General features: G+C 60.7%; 1 protein-coding gene across 1 annotated transcript in view; it reads right to left on the minus strand.

The window, feature by feature from the left end:
• The window catches only part of NMT1 (N-myristoyltransferase 1), a 30,963-nt gene extending 14,462 nt beyond the window's left edge, over positions 1-16,501 (minus strand). The window contains exons 1-4 of the mRNA XM_054176997.1: positions 16,279-16,501; positions 5,075-5,186; positions 3,656-3,800; positions 584-702 (exon numbers count right to left, since the gene is read on the minus strand). Of these exons, the coding sequence (XP_054032972.1) occupies positions 584-702; positions 3,656-3,800; positions 5,075-5,186; positions 16,279-16,406 (504 nt within the window). The 5' untranslated portion in view covers positions 16,407-16,501. The remainder of the gene's footprint in view (positions 1-583; positions 703-3,655; positions 3,801-5,074; positions 5,187-16,278) is intronic.

A 16,501-nucleotide genomic window follows, 5' to 3' on the forward strand; every position in this document is an offset into this window, starting at 1 on the left:
ATGTGAGGATGGCTGAAGCCAGGAGTTTTCCTAAAGGAATAATGGGGCTCTGAGCAACCTGCTCTGGTGTGGTGTCCCTGCCTGTGGCAGGGGGGCTGGAACTGGATGACCCTGGAGGTCCCTTCCAGCCCTGACAGTTCTGCGATTCCATGGCTCCAGACACCCTTACATTTAAGGAGCACATGGAGAAGCCTCTGCTCACCCCCATGAAGAAACTGGGCCAGCTGAGGCCAGTGTGGGATGGGTGAGAGGTAACTGCAGAGTGGGGGAAGTCATAGAGCCACAGACTGGTTTAGGTTGGACCTCCAGAGATCTTCTAGTCCAGCCCCCTGCAGCCAGCAGGGCTGTCCCCAGCTGGAGCAGGCTGCTCAGAGCCCCAAACACCCTGACCTGGAACGGGGATGGGGCAGCTGCACCTCTCTGGGCACTGTGTTCCAAGTCAGAGCCACCCAGCTCCAAGGAGATGCCATGCTCACCCAGCTGCTGTGGTGAGGGACAAGTTCCCACCCCCCAGAGCAGCCTTGGCAGCCCAAGCACGGAACTGCCGCCCCGCAGCGGCGCCCCCCGGGCTGCCCGCACTCACCACGCCTCTGTCCCCAAGGTCCAGGGCATCCCAGGTGAAGCCCTGGGGCAAGGTGTATGGCTCCTGACGGATGTTGTCCTTGTCTGGCTCCACAGGACCGTGGGTGTTCACCACCTCTCCTGCAAGAGAGAGCAGGAAGCCATGAAGAGAGCCATGTTTGAGGCCCAGGAGACCTCCATTTGGTGACCCATGTGCCTCACGTCCCCCAGCTCAGCTGCCTGGGGTGGGCAGCCAGGGTTCACCACAGCACCCACCCAGTTTTGGATGTGCCACCTGCTTGTTGTGGCATCAAAACTCCTTCCAGGGCAATGGGGGAGCTGACTGGGCAACAGAGCTTGGGCTACATCCCCATTCCCACAGGTGATGCCTTATCCTTCCCCAGCCCCAGTGTCAGCCCTGTCCAGCCCTTTCCCATGAGCTGCTCATTGGATGGTGCCTCTCTCCCTGCCAGTTCTGGCTCCTGCCATCTGGCAAGCACCAGGGCTCCCTCCCACTGTGCTCCAGAAGGAGCTGCAGGGAACAAGACAACTTTTGTTGAAGCAACACCGACTCCTGAAGCCCTCGATGCAGCCAAGAGGCCTTGGTTGGAGCATCAGCTTTCTGGGGGATGCCAACACAGTGGCATCAGTTGGGTGCTGCCAGGGGAAGCAAGCCAGGCTGATTAGGAATTCCCTTTAACAAAGGCACTGAAGAGGCTTCCAGGCAATGAGGAGGCAAAGGAAAAGCCCAGAGCAAGAACTGCCCCCATCAAACCCACCCAGGGTGGCTTCCAGCAGCTCTCACCCCTGGCTGCCCTCTCTCTTTGGAGCAGGTGCTGAGCTGCTCTGAACCTCCAGGCCCCAGCATCCCACAGCACTTTTGTTACCCAGCCCTGAAGAGCCTCACAGCCACGGCACCGCCTGCTGCCACAGCCATGGCACAGCCTGCTGCCACAGCCACGGCACTGCCTGCTGCCACAGCCACAGCACCGCCTGCTGCCACAGCCACGGCACCGCCTGCTGCCACAGCCACGGCACCGCCTCCCTGCCACAGCCACGGCACCGCCTGCTGCCACAGCCACGGCACCGCCTCCCTGCCACAGCCACGGCACCGCCTCCCAGCCAGAGCCATGGCACTGCCTGATGCCACAGCCACGGCACCGCCTGCTGCCACAGCCACGGCACCGCCTCCCAGCCACAGCCATGGCACCGCCTGCCGCCACAGCCACGGCACTGCCTGCTGCCACAGCCACGGCACCGCCTGCTGCCACAGCCACGGCACCGCCTCCCAGCCAGAGCCATGGCACTGCCTGATGCCACAGCCACCTGCTGCCACAGCCACGGCACCGCCTCCCTGCCACAGCCACGGCACCGCCTCCCAGCCAGAGCCATGGCACTGCCTGATGCCACAGCCACCTGCTGCCACAGCCACGGCACCGCCTCCCTGCCACAGCCACGGCACCGCCTGCTGCCACAGCCACGGCACTGCCTCCCAGCCACGGCACCGCCTCCCTGCCACGGCCACGGCACCGCCTCCCTGCCACAGCCACGGCACCGCCTCCCTGCCACAGCCACGGCACAGCCTCCCTGCCACAGCCACGGCACCGCCTGCCGCCACAGCCACGGCACCGCCTGCCGCCACAGCCTGCTCCTGAGTGAGGACCATGGGAGATGGCAGCACCAGAGCACAGTGGTTTGGTGGCAGGAAGAGAGGGCTGGAATGGAATTGCTTTGGTTGGAAAACCCTTGAAGATCATCCAGTCCAAGCCTCCCCCAGCACTGCCAGGGCACCACTAAACCACAGCCCCCAGCACCACATCTCCTGAAACCCCTCCAGGGATGGGGACTCCACCACTGCCCTGGGCAGCCTGGGCCAGGCCTTGACAACCCTCCAGGGGAAGAAATTGTTCCTCATGGCCAACCTGAACCTCCCTGGGGTAATGTGAGGCCATTTCCTTTCATCCTGTTGCTCATTCCTTAGGACAAGAGCCCAACCCCCACCTCACTGCAGCCTCCTTACAGGGAGCTGTAGAGAGCAATGAGGTCTCCCCTCAACTTCCTCTTCTCCACACTAACCACCCCCAGCTCCCTCAGCTGCTCCTTCCCAGCCCTGCTCTCCAGACCCTTCCCCAGCTCTGTTGCCCTTCCCTGGCCCTGCTCCAGCCTCTCAATGTCCTTCTTGCAGTGAGAGGCCCAAACCTGAACCCAGGATTCAAGCTGTGGCCTCCCCAGTGCCCAGCCCAGGGGCACAATCCCTGCCCTGCTCCTGCTGCCCACAGCATTGCTGCCCCAGCCCAGGCTGCTGGAGGCCTTTTGGCCCCCTGGGCACTGCTGCCTCATCTCCAGCTGCTGGCACCCAGCACCCCCAGGTCAGTTTGCAGCCACTCTGCCCTCCCAGCCTGGAGCCTTCCTGGGGTTGTTGTGACCCAAGTGCAGGACCCAGCCCTTGGCCTTGTTGATCCTCATCCCAGTGGCCTCAGCCATGGATCCAGCCTGGATTGGATTCCCTAGCAGCAGCCTGAGGGGTGCAGGTGCTCATGGAGTTTGCATCCCCCCTCCTGCACCAGAGGCTGAGGTGAGCCCTGCAAACCAACACTGTGGCAGCTCAGGACTTGGATCTGCTTCCTGCAGTGGCTTCCATGCCTGGCTGGCCCCATCTCATCCTGAGTTACCTTCCCCACCCAGGAACCCTTGCTGGGAAGCTTCCACCCCCAGAAAGAGGGAAGCAGGTTAGCTCCTGGCCCCCTAGGACCTGGCAAGAAGGCTGGCAGCACTCTGCATGAAACCTGTGCAGGGCTGGGGGGACCCAACTGAAAAGCTCAAGACAGTGGTTAAGGGACACCCAAATGCAGAGGGCACCAAGTTGAATGTCTGCTACAGCTCCTTGTCCTTCTCAACCCCTGCCAGCCACCTGCAGAGCCCCCTGGCAGCAGGCTGGCCATGCTGCTGGAGGTGGGCAGGCATCACTGGTGCCAGGCAGGACAGCAAGTGAGGGCTGGCTGGGCAGACACCAGCTCCTGTGGGATTCTTTGAGCAGCCTGAGCACCACAAAGCTCCTCCCAAGGAGCACAGGATGCTGCAGGGCTGTACATACCTAGCTTGGGCACTGGCTGTGTGTCCCAGAACTGGTAGCTCCTCTTGCTGGCTTCTTCCATGGTTTTGGCAGGGCCTTGGCCCACAGAGAAGAGCTCAATGGCTTTCTGAATCTCCTGGATCCTCTCAGCAGGTAAAGAGTTCACCTGAGGGCAGAGAAGGAGGGTGGAAAGACAAAATGAGTAAGCAGAGCCACCAGGCCTGGATTTCAGCTCCTTGTCAGAGGAACCTGGAGCTGACCCTGCCTCAAGGCCCTGCCAGGATGGGGAGAGTGGGCAGGAGACCCTTTCCCAGTCTTGATCCCCTCATAACCCTGAGCAAGACAGATGAAGCCTTTCACCAGGCACCTGCCACACCCCCACACCTGGCTTCTAGGCACTCCTGGGTTGAAGGGGAAGGGTGAACTGCTCAGCAATGCTTTGAGCTGTGGTTAGGAGGGTTCTGAGAGCCCCAGGAGCAACCTCCCTACCTTGCTTTTGCCCACAGCTCTGCAGAGACCCTGGGTCAACCCACAGCCAGTGTTTGGCCTTCCTGTGGTAGCTTTTCCCTCTCACTGCTTCAGCCTCCTCTATCTAAGCTGAATCTGTGTCTGCCATCTGCAGCTTCCAGGAGCCCCTGGGCCCTGCAGACCAGGACAAGGTGGAAAGGGTGGGGCAGAGTAGAGGCCACTTTCCTCCTCCTCCTCCCCAAGGGGACCATGGCAGGGTGACACTGCTCTGCACTGACTTCAGAGCCCCAGCTCCTCCCTGACTCCTGGGGAAGCTGGTTTGAAGCACTGACAGCCCCAGTTTGATGCTCTGCCCAGTCAGAAGTTAAACCCAGCAATCTTTGGAAGGAAATTGGGCATCAGCCACTAAGCAGCCCCTGCTGGTGTGCAGAGCTCTGTGTGTGCCACACCACAGAGCAGAGGGGACAAGAGGGGTGACTGCCAGTGCTGGGAGCTACAGACTTTGTGTGTCTCAGGCTCCTTCACCAAGGAGGGACTGGGGCAAAGCCAAGAGGGGTGAGCCAGACCCTGCTCTGACCCTTCTGCTCTTCTTATGCTAATCAAGCAAAACATCAACAACAGCAGGAGGAGGACCTGCTGGTGCTGGCTGCCAGCTGGAGGAGGCTGGCAGCTGGCAGTTCCCTGCCTGGGAGGAGGCAGCTGGTGTCTGGGATGAACAGCTCAGAGGCACCAGCCTGAGCCTTTCACCACAGCACAGGCACTGGCCTGGCTGTGCAGCCAAGGGCCATGCTGGCCCTGCAAACATCTGCTGCAGCAGCAGCAGCCACACAGAGCCAGGCTGGGACACAGCTCCAAACCTGCAGCTTAGTGAGCAGCCAAGAGCCAGGGCTGGGAGGCTCTGTCCTTGCCCTAAGCTACACTGGTCAGGATGGTCAGGATGGGGCTGTGACTCCAGGAAGGGTTGGGGCTCACCTTCACTGCCTGGTCCTGGCCCTGGTCAGCCTGATCTCCTCCTTTCTCTTTCTTCCTTTTGGGTTTCTTTTTCTTCTTTTTGGCTCCACTGTCGTTTGCTGGACTCAAGCCACTAGAGGACAAAAGAAACATCCTTGGAGCCCTGGGGTTTGCTCCTGCAGGACACTCAAGAGGCTTTCAAAGCTCTCCAAAGGAAAGACAAGCTCCCTGCCCCGAGCCCCCAGGAGGGGGAATACAAAGTGCACAGCAGGGTGCAGCCCTCTGTCCCCTCCCAGGCCCAAAAGGGGACCAGTGCCAGCACCTCCCAGCCCACAGCTTTGCTCAGGGCTGGGGAGCATGCCCCACGCTGCAGGGGGCCATGTCCTTGCTGCCACATCACCTCCACACCCCCAGACCCACCCTGGGGAACCTCAGCAATGCCCAGCTGCAGCTCTTCACAGAATGGCTTGGGTTGGAAGGGACCTTCAAGATCATCCAGCTCCAACCCCCTGCCATGGGCAGGGATACCTCCCCCCAGCCCAGCTTGCTCAAGGCCTCATCCAGCCTGGCCCTGAGCACCTCCAGGCAGGAGGCAGCCACAGCCTCCCTGGGCAGCCTGTGCCAGAGTCTCCCCAGCCTCACTCTCAACAATTCCTTCCTCCTCTCCACTCTCAGTCTCTCCTCTCCCAGCTCAAAGCCACTGTCCCTCATCCTGCCACTCCCAGCCCTTGTCCAAAGTCCCTCCCAGGCTTCCTTGGAGGTCCCCTTCAGGCACTGGCAGGCTGCTTTTTCCTCCCCCTCCAAGCCCAAGGATGGATGTGGAGCAGCAGCCACTGGTCCAGCCTTGGAGATAAGGCACTGCAGCAGATCCAGGCACAACACAGAGGGGCTGGTGGCCCAAGACACTGCACCAGCTGTCACCTCACCTGCAGAAGTGACCATCTAGAGAGGTGTGTGGCTGCTCCCTTGGAGAGCCATCCCATTGTTATGCTGGAGCTGGAGAATTGAGAGCGAGCAGCAAACCTCCCTTCCAACCCAACCCATTCTGTGAAGAACTGCAGCTGGGCATTGCTGAGGCTCCACAGGGGGGGTTGGGGACGTGGAGGTGATGTGGCAGCAAGGCCATGGCCCCCTGCAGTGTGGGGCATGCTCCCCAGCCCTGAGCAGAGTGAGGAGTGGCTGTGCTAGGGCCCTGCTCTTCCTCCCAGGGCATCCAGGGGATGACCACCCCAGAGCAGCCACAGGTGCCAAACCCTGCACAGAGGCAAAGCAGGCAGCAAGACCCCACCAGAACAGAGGAGGGGTGCCAGCTCCCAGCATGGCACACGTGTGACACCTCACTGCAGGCTGGGTGACACCACCAGAGCAGAGCAGGGGCACCCCAAGGCAGCAGCCTCCCTGCCCATGCTCCCCAAAACAAGGTTATGGCCCCCGTGGAGGTCACAGCTCAGGTGGAAATTCAACCCCAGAGGTGGAGCAGAGGGATGAAGGAATGCTGGAGCCTCATGGCTTTGCCAGCAGCCAACACACCCCAGGGGTCTCCTGCAGAGGAAGCTGGGGGCACAGCCTGTGAGCCCCCCAGGGTCATTCAGCTCAGTCCTGCTCCTGTCAGTGCTGTCACATCTGCTCTGCAGTAAAGCCACAGCACCTCCCCTCTGCTGCTCTTCCTGAGGACACCAACTGCTGCCTGGCTCAGGGGGGAGAGGACAGAGCCATGGAGGACCCCAGGTGGGAGCTGCTCTTTGCATCAAGTGGCAACACCCACAGCACCTACAGCTGCCAGCCCACCACTGGTGGAGGGAGACCAGGAGCTGGGGGTGTTCAGCCTGGAGAGGAGAAGGCTCCAGGGCAGACCTCAGAGCAGCCTTCCAGTACCTGGAGAGAGCTACAGGAAGGCTGCAGAGGGACTGTCCCCAAAGGCCTGCAGGGACAGGACCAGGGGCAATGGTTTGAAAGGAGAGCAGAGCAGCCTGAGATGGGATGTGAGGAACAAGTTCTGCCCCAGGAGGCTGCTGGAACACTGCAGCAGGTTGCCCAGGGAGGGGGCTGAGGTCCCAGCCCTGGAGACATTCAAGGTGGGGCTGGACAGGGCTCTGGGCAGCCTGGTGTGGTTGAGGATGTCCCTGCTGCCTGCAGGGGGGTTGGACTGGATCAGCTTTGGAGCTCCCTTCTGGCCTGGACCATTCTGTGATCATCAGCCACACTCTGGTCTGCCTGGAAACCAGCAGGCCTGCCAGCTAAGATGCTGGGAGATCTGTCCCTGCCCTCCTGACCCCAGGGACCTCTTCTAGCTCCACATCACCACTTGGTGACCCCTGGCAGTGTATTATTTCCTCCACAAGAGAGCAGCAGCTCCTTCCTTGCACCCCCACAACGAGTGAGGGCTGCAGAGCAGGGCCAAGTGCACAGCTCTGACCTGCCTGGAGGCTGGCAGTGAGCTGAAGGCACCAACCAGCCTGGAAACCTCCCCACCGAGCACCACTTGGTCCTGGACCAGCTTAATGATGCCTTTACCAAACACAAGACAGCAGGAAAGAGGCTGGAGGAGGGAGGGAAAGAAGAAACAGGCTGGAAAGTATCTTGGAGCACCATCCAAGCATTTATTAAAGCAAGGCCAGGAGAAAGAGAGAGCTGGGAGGTGAAGAAGGAGCAAGAAAAGCCCTGCACCGAGCAGCAGGGGGGCTTTGAAACCAGGGAAGTGTGGCTCTGAGGGAGGGAAGAGGCTGGGGAGGGTGAAGGGCTGGCTGTGGACAGCAAGAAACCCGATGGGAGGGGCAGCTGCCACCTGAGAACCACACAACTGTTTGGGCTGCAAAAGGCCTCCAAGCTCATCCAGCCCAACCTGCAGCCCAGCCCCACCGTGGTCACCAAACCCTGGCCCCAAGGGCCACGGCCACAGGGTTCTGCAACACCTCCAGGGCTGGGGACTCCACCACCTCCCTGGGCAGCCCCTGCCAGTCCTTGGCCACTCCTGCAGCACAGAAATGTTTCCTCCTCTCCAACCTCAGCCTCCCCTGGCACAGTTTCAGCCATTTCTTCTCCTTCCATCCCCTGAGCCTGGGGAGCAGAGCCCAAGCCCCACCTGGCTGCAGCCTCCTCTCAGGGAGCTGTAGAGGGCAATGAGGTCTCCCTCAGCCTCCTCTTCTCCACACTACCTTCAGCTGCTCCTCCCCAGCCCTGCTCCCCAGACCCTTCCCCAGCTCTGTTGCCCTTCCCTGGCCCTGCTCCAGCCTCTCAATGTCCTTCTTGCAGTGAGAGAGCCAAACCTGACCCCAGGATTCCAGGTGTGGCCTCCCCAGTGCCCAGCCCAGGGGCACAATCCCTGCCCTGCTCCTGCTGCCCACAGCATTGCTGCTCCAGCCCAGGCTGCTGGAGGCCTTCTTGGCCCCCTGGGCACTCCCTGAGCTCATCATTAGCTGCTATTAAAAACCCCTCCCAGGTCTTTTTCTGCTGGGCAGCTTCCACTCTGCCCCCGGCCTGGAGCATTCCTGGGGTGGCTGTGGGCCAGCTGCAGGACCCAGCCCTTGGCTTTGTTAAACCTCCCACAGCCACCCTTGGCCCCCTGATCCCAGCCTGCCCTTGTGGAGCAGAGACAGCTGCTTTGCAGGACGTGGAGCAGACGATCTGGGGAAGGTTTTGCTCCAGACAAAACCTGAGCAGCAGCAGCAGCAGCCAGCGTGTGCCGGGGAACAAAGGTTGCTGTCTCTCGGCACAGCCCCTGGGAAGCCCCAGGACAGAGCAAACATTTGCTCACCAGCACGGGGACCAAGCAGCCTCCCAGGGCAGGCTGGGGAGAGGCTGATGAGAGCCTTCCCCCTCCTCCAGAAACACAGAGAGCAGCTGCAGCAGGGCAGGGAGAGGAGCAGCCCTGGAGCCGCAGCTCCGTGGGGACCAGCATCCCTGGAGGGACCTCCTACCTCCCCTCTCAGCCTGCCACCTCCCCTCCCACCTTCCCTCCTGCCCTGCCACCTCCCCTCTCAGCCTGCCACCTCCCCTCCCACCTCCCCTCTCAGCCTGCCACCTCCCCTGCCACCTTCCCTCCCGCCCTGCCACCTCCCCTCCCAGCCTGCCACCTCCCCTGCCATCTCCCCTCTCAGCCTGCCACCTCCCCTGCCACCTGCCCTCCCACCTTCCCTCCTGCCCTGCCACCTCCCCTCCCAGCCTGCCATCTCCCCTCTCACCTCCCCTCCCAGCCTGCCATCTCCCCTCTCACCTTCCCTCCTGCCCTCCCATCTCCCCTCTCAGCCTGCCATCTCCTGCCCTGCCACCTCCCCTGACACCTGCCCTCCCAGCCTGCCACCTCCCCTCTCATCTCCCCTCCCGCCCTGCCACCTCCCTTCCTGCCCTGCCACCTCCCCTCTCACCTCCCCTCCCGCCCTGCCACCTCCCCTCTCACCTCCCTTCCTGCCCTGCCACCTCCTCTCCCACCCTGCCATCTCCCCTCTCATCTCCCCTCCCGCCCTGCCACCTCCTTTCCTGCCCTGCCACCTCCCCTCTCACCTCCCTTCCTGCCCTGCCACCTCCTCTCCCACCCTGCCATCTCCCCTCTCATCTCCTCTCCCGCCCTGCCACCTCCTTTCCCGCCCTGCCACCTCCCCTCCCAGCCTGCCACCTCCCCTCCCAGCCTGCCACCTCCCCTCCCTGCCTGCCACCTCCCTTCCCAGCGCCTCCCTGCCTCCCCTCCCGCCGTGCCACAGGGCTGTGCCTGCCCCGGGGAGTGACAGCAAAGTAATCAGAGCGAAGCCGAGCTGACAGGGGATCGATGGGGGTGACAAATGCAGGGGGGGTTAGCTCCTCACAGAGCAGCACAGGCAAGACCTGGCAGATCCCCAGCCGGCCAGGATGGCGACACAGAGGTCCTGAAATGAGCCAGACCCTTGTGGAGCTGCTACAGAATCACACAATCAGCTTGGCTGGAAAACACCTTCGAGCTGAGGGAGTCCAACCCTGAGCCCAGCACTGCCAGGGCACCACCGACCCCTGGCCCTCAGCACCACAGGGCTCTGAAACCCCTCCAGGCATGGGGACTCCTCCACTGCCCTGGGCAGCCTGGGCCAGGCCTTGGCAACCCTCCAGGGGAAGAAATTGTTCCTCATGGCCTACCTGAACCTCCTCTGGGGCAATCTGAGGCTGTTTCCTCCTGTTGCTTATTCCCCCACCTGTTGCCCAACCTCCACCTCACTGCAGCCTCCTCTCAGGGAGCTGCAGAGAGCAATGAGGTCTCCCTCAGCCTCCTCTTCTCCAGGCTGAACCCCCCCAGCTCCCTCAGCTGCTCCTCCCCAGCCCTGCTCTCCAGACCCTTCCCCAGCTCTGTTGCCCTTCCCTGGCCCTGCTCCAGCCTCTCAATGTCCTTCTTGCAGTGAGAGGCCCAAACCTGACCCCAGGATTCCAGGTGTGGCCTCCCCAGTGCCCAGCCCAGGGGCACAATCCCTGCCCTGCTCCTGCTGCCCACAGCATTGCTGCTCCAGCCCAGGCTGCTGGAGGCCTCCTTGGCCCCCTGGGCACTGCTGCCTCAGCTCCAGCTGCTGGCACCCAGCACCCCCAGGTCAGTTTGCAGCCACTCTGCCCTCCCAGCCTGGAGCCTTCCTGGGGCTGTTGTGACCCAAGTGCAGGACCCAGCCCTTGGCCTTGCTGATCCTCATCCCAGTGGCCTCAGCTCATGGATCCAGCAGCACAATCCTGACTCCTGGCCCAATTTCACACCACAAGCTGACAGCACCGGGGGGGTGGGGGTTGTGAGCACATCCAAGGGCAGGTGCTGGGAGCCAGCCCTTCCAAAAGGAGAGAGAGAGAGAGATGTTTGCCCAGGTCCCCTCCTCGTTGGGATGCTGCAAGTGTCAGCTGCAGCACACAGAGCCCTGCCAGCCCCGGCGCGTGCAGCCGGCGTCGCCGTGCTCCATAAATCAGAGCTGCCAGCTCCCAGCCAGCTGCTAATGAGTTCAGCCCAACCAATTCACTGCCCCCCACAGCAGCCTCCCAGGGATAAGTGCTGGGAAAAAGCCTCCCTGATTGATGAGCAAAAAGCTGTCACGACCTGGAAGACATCAGGGTGGCGGGGGGGGGGGGGTGAGGCTCTGCCTTCCCAGGTGCTGGGGAGCTGGGAAGGGTCCTGATCCAGCCAGGAGGTGCAAACCAACCCAGCAGAGGAGGCACAGCAGGAAGGAAGTGCTGGGAAAGCCCAGCCCTCTGTGCCTAGGGAAGTGAGAGCTCCTTCTGGTTTAAAGGTACTGTAAGGTAGGATTTGAGGCATTTTCCCTTCTGAAGGCTGTTCAGGAAAGCAAATCTCTTCCTCTCCATGCTCCGGCGCAGCTGCAGCCCCTCAGACACTCCCCACACTCACAGCAATACCTCCCTGCTGCCCTGGCACAAGCCACCACCATCCCAAAGTCACCTACCACAGCTGATGGCACCCCTGAAGCTGGCTTCAGCTCTCAGGAAGGCTTTACTGCCAGGCCAGCTCCTGTCCCACAGCCTTCCTGGCTGCACCCACACCTTTGGTGCTCCCTTTTTGCCTCCCTCACCTCCCTCCCAGCTCTGAGAGAGAAAGCAGGTGGAGAAGGCTGCATTGGCTGTGCTGTGTGAAACATCTTCCCATGGCCTGTAGGATCAGGACAGCTTTCCCCTTCTCCTGGGGAAGGCATCACTGCCATCATGGCCAGCACCTACTCCTGCCCCTCCCTTCCCTGCTCCTCCTGAGCTGACAGTAACCACTGCACAGAAAGCAATGCCCAGAACCTGAGCAAGGTCCACAGTAAGACTTTTGGAAGCACCTAAACAACAACCCTGGAAGCACCTAAATCACATCCCTGGAAACAACCTGTAGGCAGTTCTGGGCCCCTCAGTGTAGGAAAGATGCTGGAAAGGTGTCCAGAGAAGGGCAAGAAAGCTGGGGAGGGGTCTGGAGCACAGCCCTGGGAGGAGAGGCTGAGGGAGCTGGGGTTGCTTAGCCTGCAGAAGAGGAGGCTCAGGGGAGACCTTCTTGCTGTCTGCAGCTCCCTGCAGGGAGGCTGTAGCCAGGTGGGGGTTGGGCTCTTCTGCCAGGCAAGCAGCAGCAGAACAAGAGGACACAGTCTCAAGCTGTGCCAGGGGAGGTTCAGGCTGGATGTTAGGAAGAAATTCTTCCCAGCAAGAGAGATTGGCCACTGGGATGTGCTGCCCAGGGAGGTGGTGGAGTCCCCATCACTGGAGGTGTTTAGGAAGAGCCTGGATGAGGCCCTTGGTGCCATGGTTGAGTTGATCAGATGGTGCTGGGGGAGAGGTTGGACTGGATGATCTCAAAGGTCTTTTCCAACCTGGTTAATTCTATTCCATTGTATTCTATTCTATTCTACTCTATCCTATTCCCACCTGGATGTGTTCCTGTGTGACCTGCCCTTGGTGACCCTGCTCTGGCAGGGGGTTGGACTCCATGACCTCTGGAGGTCCCTTCCAACCCCTCCCCCTCTGTGTAAATTGCTCTCTCTTACCCCCGAGGATCCCACACACACTACAGGCCAGGGAGAGGATCTCAGCAAGGGAAGCCCTGCAGACCACAAACTATTCTCTTCTAACCTCCCTGGGCTTGCTCCAGACTGACAGCCCTCTACCAGCACAGCCCCTCTGAGGCTGGCAAACATCAGATGCTTCCAGTAACAAACTGGTGCTCCACATCCCCTTATTGATCACCTGGATCTGTGAGGCTCCCCCTGCATTCCCACATCCCAGAGCTCTACTATTAGCCAGGGAGGTGGTGGAAGCCTCATCCCTGGAGGTTTTGAAGGCCAGGCTGGAGGTGGCTGTGAGCAACCTGCTGCAGTGTGAGGTGTCCCTGCCCATGGCAGGGGGGGCTGGAACTGGCTGAGCCTTGAGCTCCCTTCCAGCTCTGACAGTTCTCTGATTCAGGAAAGATGGAGGGGGAGGAAAGCACAAGGGAGGACAACTCCAGCTGTGGCCAGCTGCCTGCAGCTCCCTCAGCTCTCAAAGCCCAGTGGGAAGCTCTGGGTTGGCACTGTGAGGGGATTTTAATGGCAGGGGCAGAGTGCTTGCACTGCAGTGATCACAAAGGATCCTTCCTTACACCAACTGAAATGCTGCTCTCAGGCTCTCTGCCCATGCCAGACCTAAGGCAGCACACAGGACCACACTGCTGGATCCTCCTCAAAACCCAGCTGGAGACACAGCCTGGGGCAAAGGCTCGTGGGGCTTGGGATTCCTTCCCCACATGGCCTTGCTTCCCAGCCTGTGAGGTGTCAGGTGAGAAAGAGGAGATCCCTGCTCCGGATTTAGGTGCTGGCAAATCCTTCTGCCCAACCTGGGGCTAATCTTAGGCAGGGTGCTTAGGCTGTAATCTCCTTAGGGGCCAGAGGGAGGAGGGAGGCAGCAGCTCAGGAGTCCTGCTGCAGAGATGCCATTGCTGTGCCCCACCTGACACCTCTCACCTGGGGAGACCCTGGCACAGGTTGCCCAGGGAGGCTGTGGCTGCCTCCTCCCTGGGGGTGTTGATGAGGCCTTGAGCAAGCTGGGCTGGGGGGAGGTGTCCCTGCCCATGGCAGGGGGCTGGAACTGGTTGAGCTTTGAGGTCCCTTCCAACCCAATCCATTCTTTGATTCTGTGATACTGTCACACCCTGCAGGTCACAGCAGGGTGGCTGGGCCAGGACCATCCTCTCAGGGTGCAAGCACAGGCAGGAAGTGCCCAACTAGGCAGCTGCCCCTTTGCTTCTTCATCTCCCACCCAGCAACATCCTAAAGGACCATTCCCACCCAAAACCTTTCTCCAGGTGGATTTGTCCATGACAGACATGGTTCATGGGGCTGGGCCACTCAAATCCTTGGTGTCACCACTGACTGCCTGGGAGCCCCTCAGGCCTGCAGCAGCTCCAGGGGCAGAGCTCATGCTCAGGTCCCAGCCTCTCCAGTGCCCTTTATCCACAACAGGAACAAACCTTCTGCAGACACCAGAGACAGGACAGGAGCCCTCCCCACATCAAGGGAATCACAGCAAATCCCACAGTGGGATCTTTTTCCCTTGGGCAATCAGCTTGGCCAGCCCCAGCTGAGAGCAGTGCAGCCACTTCCCAGTGCTGATACAGGACTGAGGTGGAGGAAACCCAATTCCTCTTTCCTGTCCTTAAAAGGAAAGGAAGTATTGCTCCTGCTAAGGAATGGTTTCATGTTTTAACCCTCAGAGCCAAGATCCACTGACTCCCAACATGAACTGGGCAGAGGCAAGACTCAGAGCATCACCCTGCAAACCCCAGCAGCTCAGGGCCACTTCTGCCCAGTTTCCAGGGACAGTGTTGAGCTGGGGGGGAGCAGTAACAGCCCCAAGAGCAGAGACATTCCCACATCCTGGTGTAACACAAGGGTATGAAATCAGCTGGGTTGATGTGCACCAAGAATGAAATCCATCACCTTCCCTACTGCTTGATCCTTTCTCTCTGAGGAGGTTCCTGCACTAGGCTTCAAGAGGAAGAGGAGATTTGCCAGGAAGCTCCACAGCCTCCCTGGCTTGTGCTTGTTATCACCCTGCCCATCAGCCACTCTTCAGCAGCACCCCAGAACCCCAGGCTGGAAGTGACCCCAAGGATCATCTGGTCCAACCCTTCTGGGTGGTGCTGTACTTGAAATGAGCTGGCCCAGCACCCTGTCAAGTGGAGTCTTGAAACTGCCCAAGGCAGGGCACTCCACTGCTTCCCTTTGGAGAGGATTCCAGTGTCTGACTGTGCCCTGACTGTGGGAATGTCCCCAGCAGTAACTTGTCCTCATCACCTCTTGTCTTCTCCATGGGACTCCTTGTACAAAGGGAGTCTCCATCCTCCTGGTAGCCTCCCATTGATGTTATTTTCAAGCAATCCAAACTCTCCAAGTACATTTGTCACTGGACATGTCCCAGGCTGCCCAGTGAGCTTGCTGCACTTCAGTGCTTGCCCTCACCGTGGCAGGGAGCTGCGTTTTACCTCCCTGGGCTCACAGGGGACGTGGTGCCCACTCTAGGCACAAGAACACAGCTTTTCCTGGCAAAGGGCAGGCCAGGCTGGGAAGCAAGGGTGATTGAGCACTGTGTCTCCTCTCTGCTTGGCTCTGGTTTCCACAAACCTAATCATGTCAGAGGGAAAGAAAAGAAAAATCTCCCCAAGCACAGCTAAACCTATTAGAGTGAGAGACAGTGCCAGGCCTGGGAGGCAAATAAAAGCTAAAGAGGCATCTGTGCTGTCATGAAAAAAGCCTCTGTGATATTTCTTGGGTGACCTTCTGTTCACTTCAGTCAGTGGACAGGTCATCAGCCTATGGAGGGAGAAGAGCTCCTCAAGCCAACGGTCTCCCCAGCACCAGGCTGGCAAAGCAGCTGCTGAGGAATGGGGCCAGCAGGAAGAGGAGCTGAGTCTTCACGAAGCCTCTGGAAACCTCTAGAAAGCTGTGATGTGGCACCAGCCACGCACTGACGTGCCCTGCTGCGTGCAAAGCCAGCAGGAGCGAGGATAAAGCTTCTCCTGCCAGCCACGGGCACAGCAAGGCAGCAGCTCAGGTGCCACATTAGGGATTTGAGATCCTTCCTACCCAGATAAGGACCTGCCTGGCCGCGTGTGCTCACTCCCAGCCTAACCACTGCTCCTTCACCGTTTCACACCTCCAGACGTGCTCCTCATACCACAAGACAACGTTGGCTGAGCCCTGCGGAACCCTGGGCTGTGTTTAGGATAACAACGGGATGGGCGTGCAGGCACTCGGGCTTCTCCCAGGGCACAGTGACAGCCGCGGGAGGCCTCAGGCTCCGGGCAGCAGGATAACGCCCCCAACCCGTGCCCCCACCCTGGGTGGAACCACGGTGTGGGAGATCCTGGGAAGAGGATGAGGCTTGAGATGGAGCACAAGGGGAATGTGAGGAGACACGCCCTAACGCAAGGGTATGAAGTACGGCAAAGTGGGCTAATTTCTGCCCCCCAAAAGGCACTCGCGGCCCCGTTCTGGCTACCCCGAAAACACCGCTACGCCGTCACCCATCCGCACCACGGCCGGCCCGACCCTGCTTAGCTTCGGGACACGCTCCCAGAACAGGCGTGAATGGGAGCCAGGGGGCCCAGCCCCTCCGCGAGACCGACGGGCCGCTGGCCCAATTGCGGCGCGGGACGCTGTCCAGCGGCCAATCAGGGCGCCCCTGGGGCGGGGCGCCACTCACTTCCCGGCCGCTGCCCTCCTCAATGGGCCCGGCCGCCACCGCGACGGGCGGTTCCGGCCGCTGCTCACCCCCGGTTGGAACCGCGCTCCGCCTCGTTCTCGCAGTCGCTGCAGTGCTCGTGGTCGTTCTCTTCCGCCGACGGCCGCGGAGGCCTCACCGGCGGCCGCCTCACTGCTGTCTCACTGTCGTCCGCCATCTTGAAACGGGGCCTCGGCTGTTGCCGCACCCCCACAACAAAGCGCGCCGCGATTGGGCGGTGGGCCGCGGGGTATGCCGGGACCGGTAGTCTGC

Source organism: Dryobates pubescens, chromosome 36, assembly GCF_014839835.1.
Source record: "Dryobates pubescens isolate bDryPub1 chromosome 36, bDryPub1.pri, whole genome shotgun sequence".
In the NCBI taxonomy this organism is placed as follows: Eukaryota; Metazoa; Chordata; class Aves; order Piciformes; family Picidae; genus Dryobates; species Dryobates pubescens.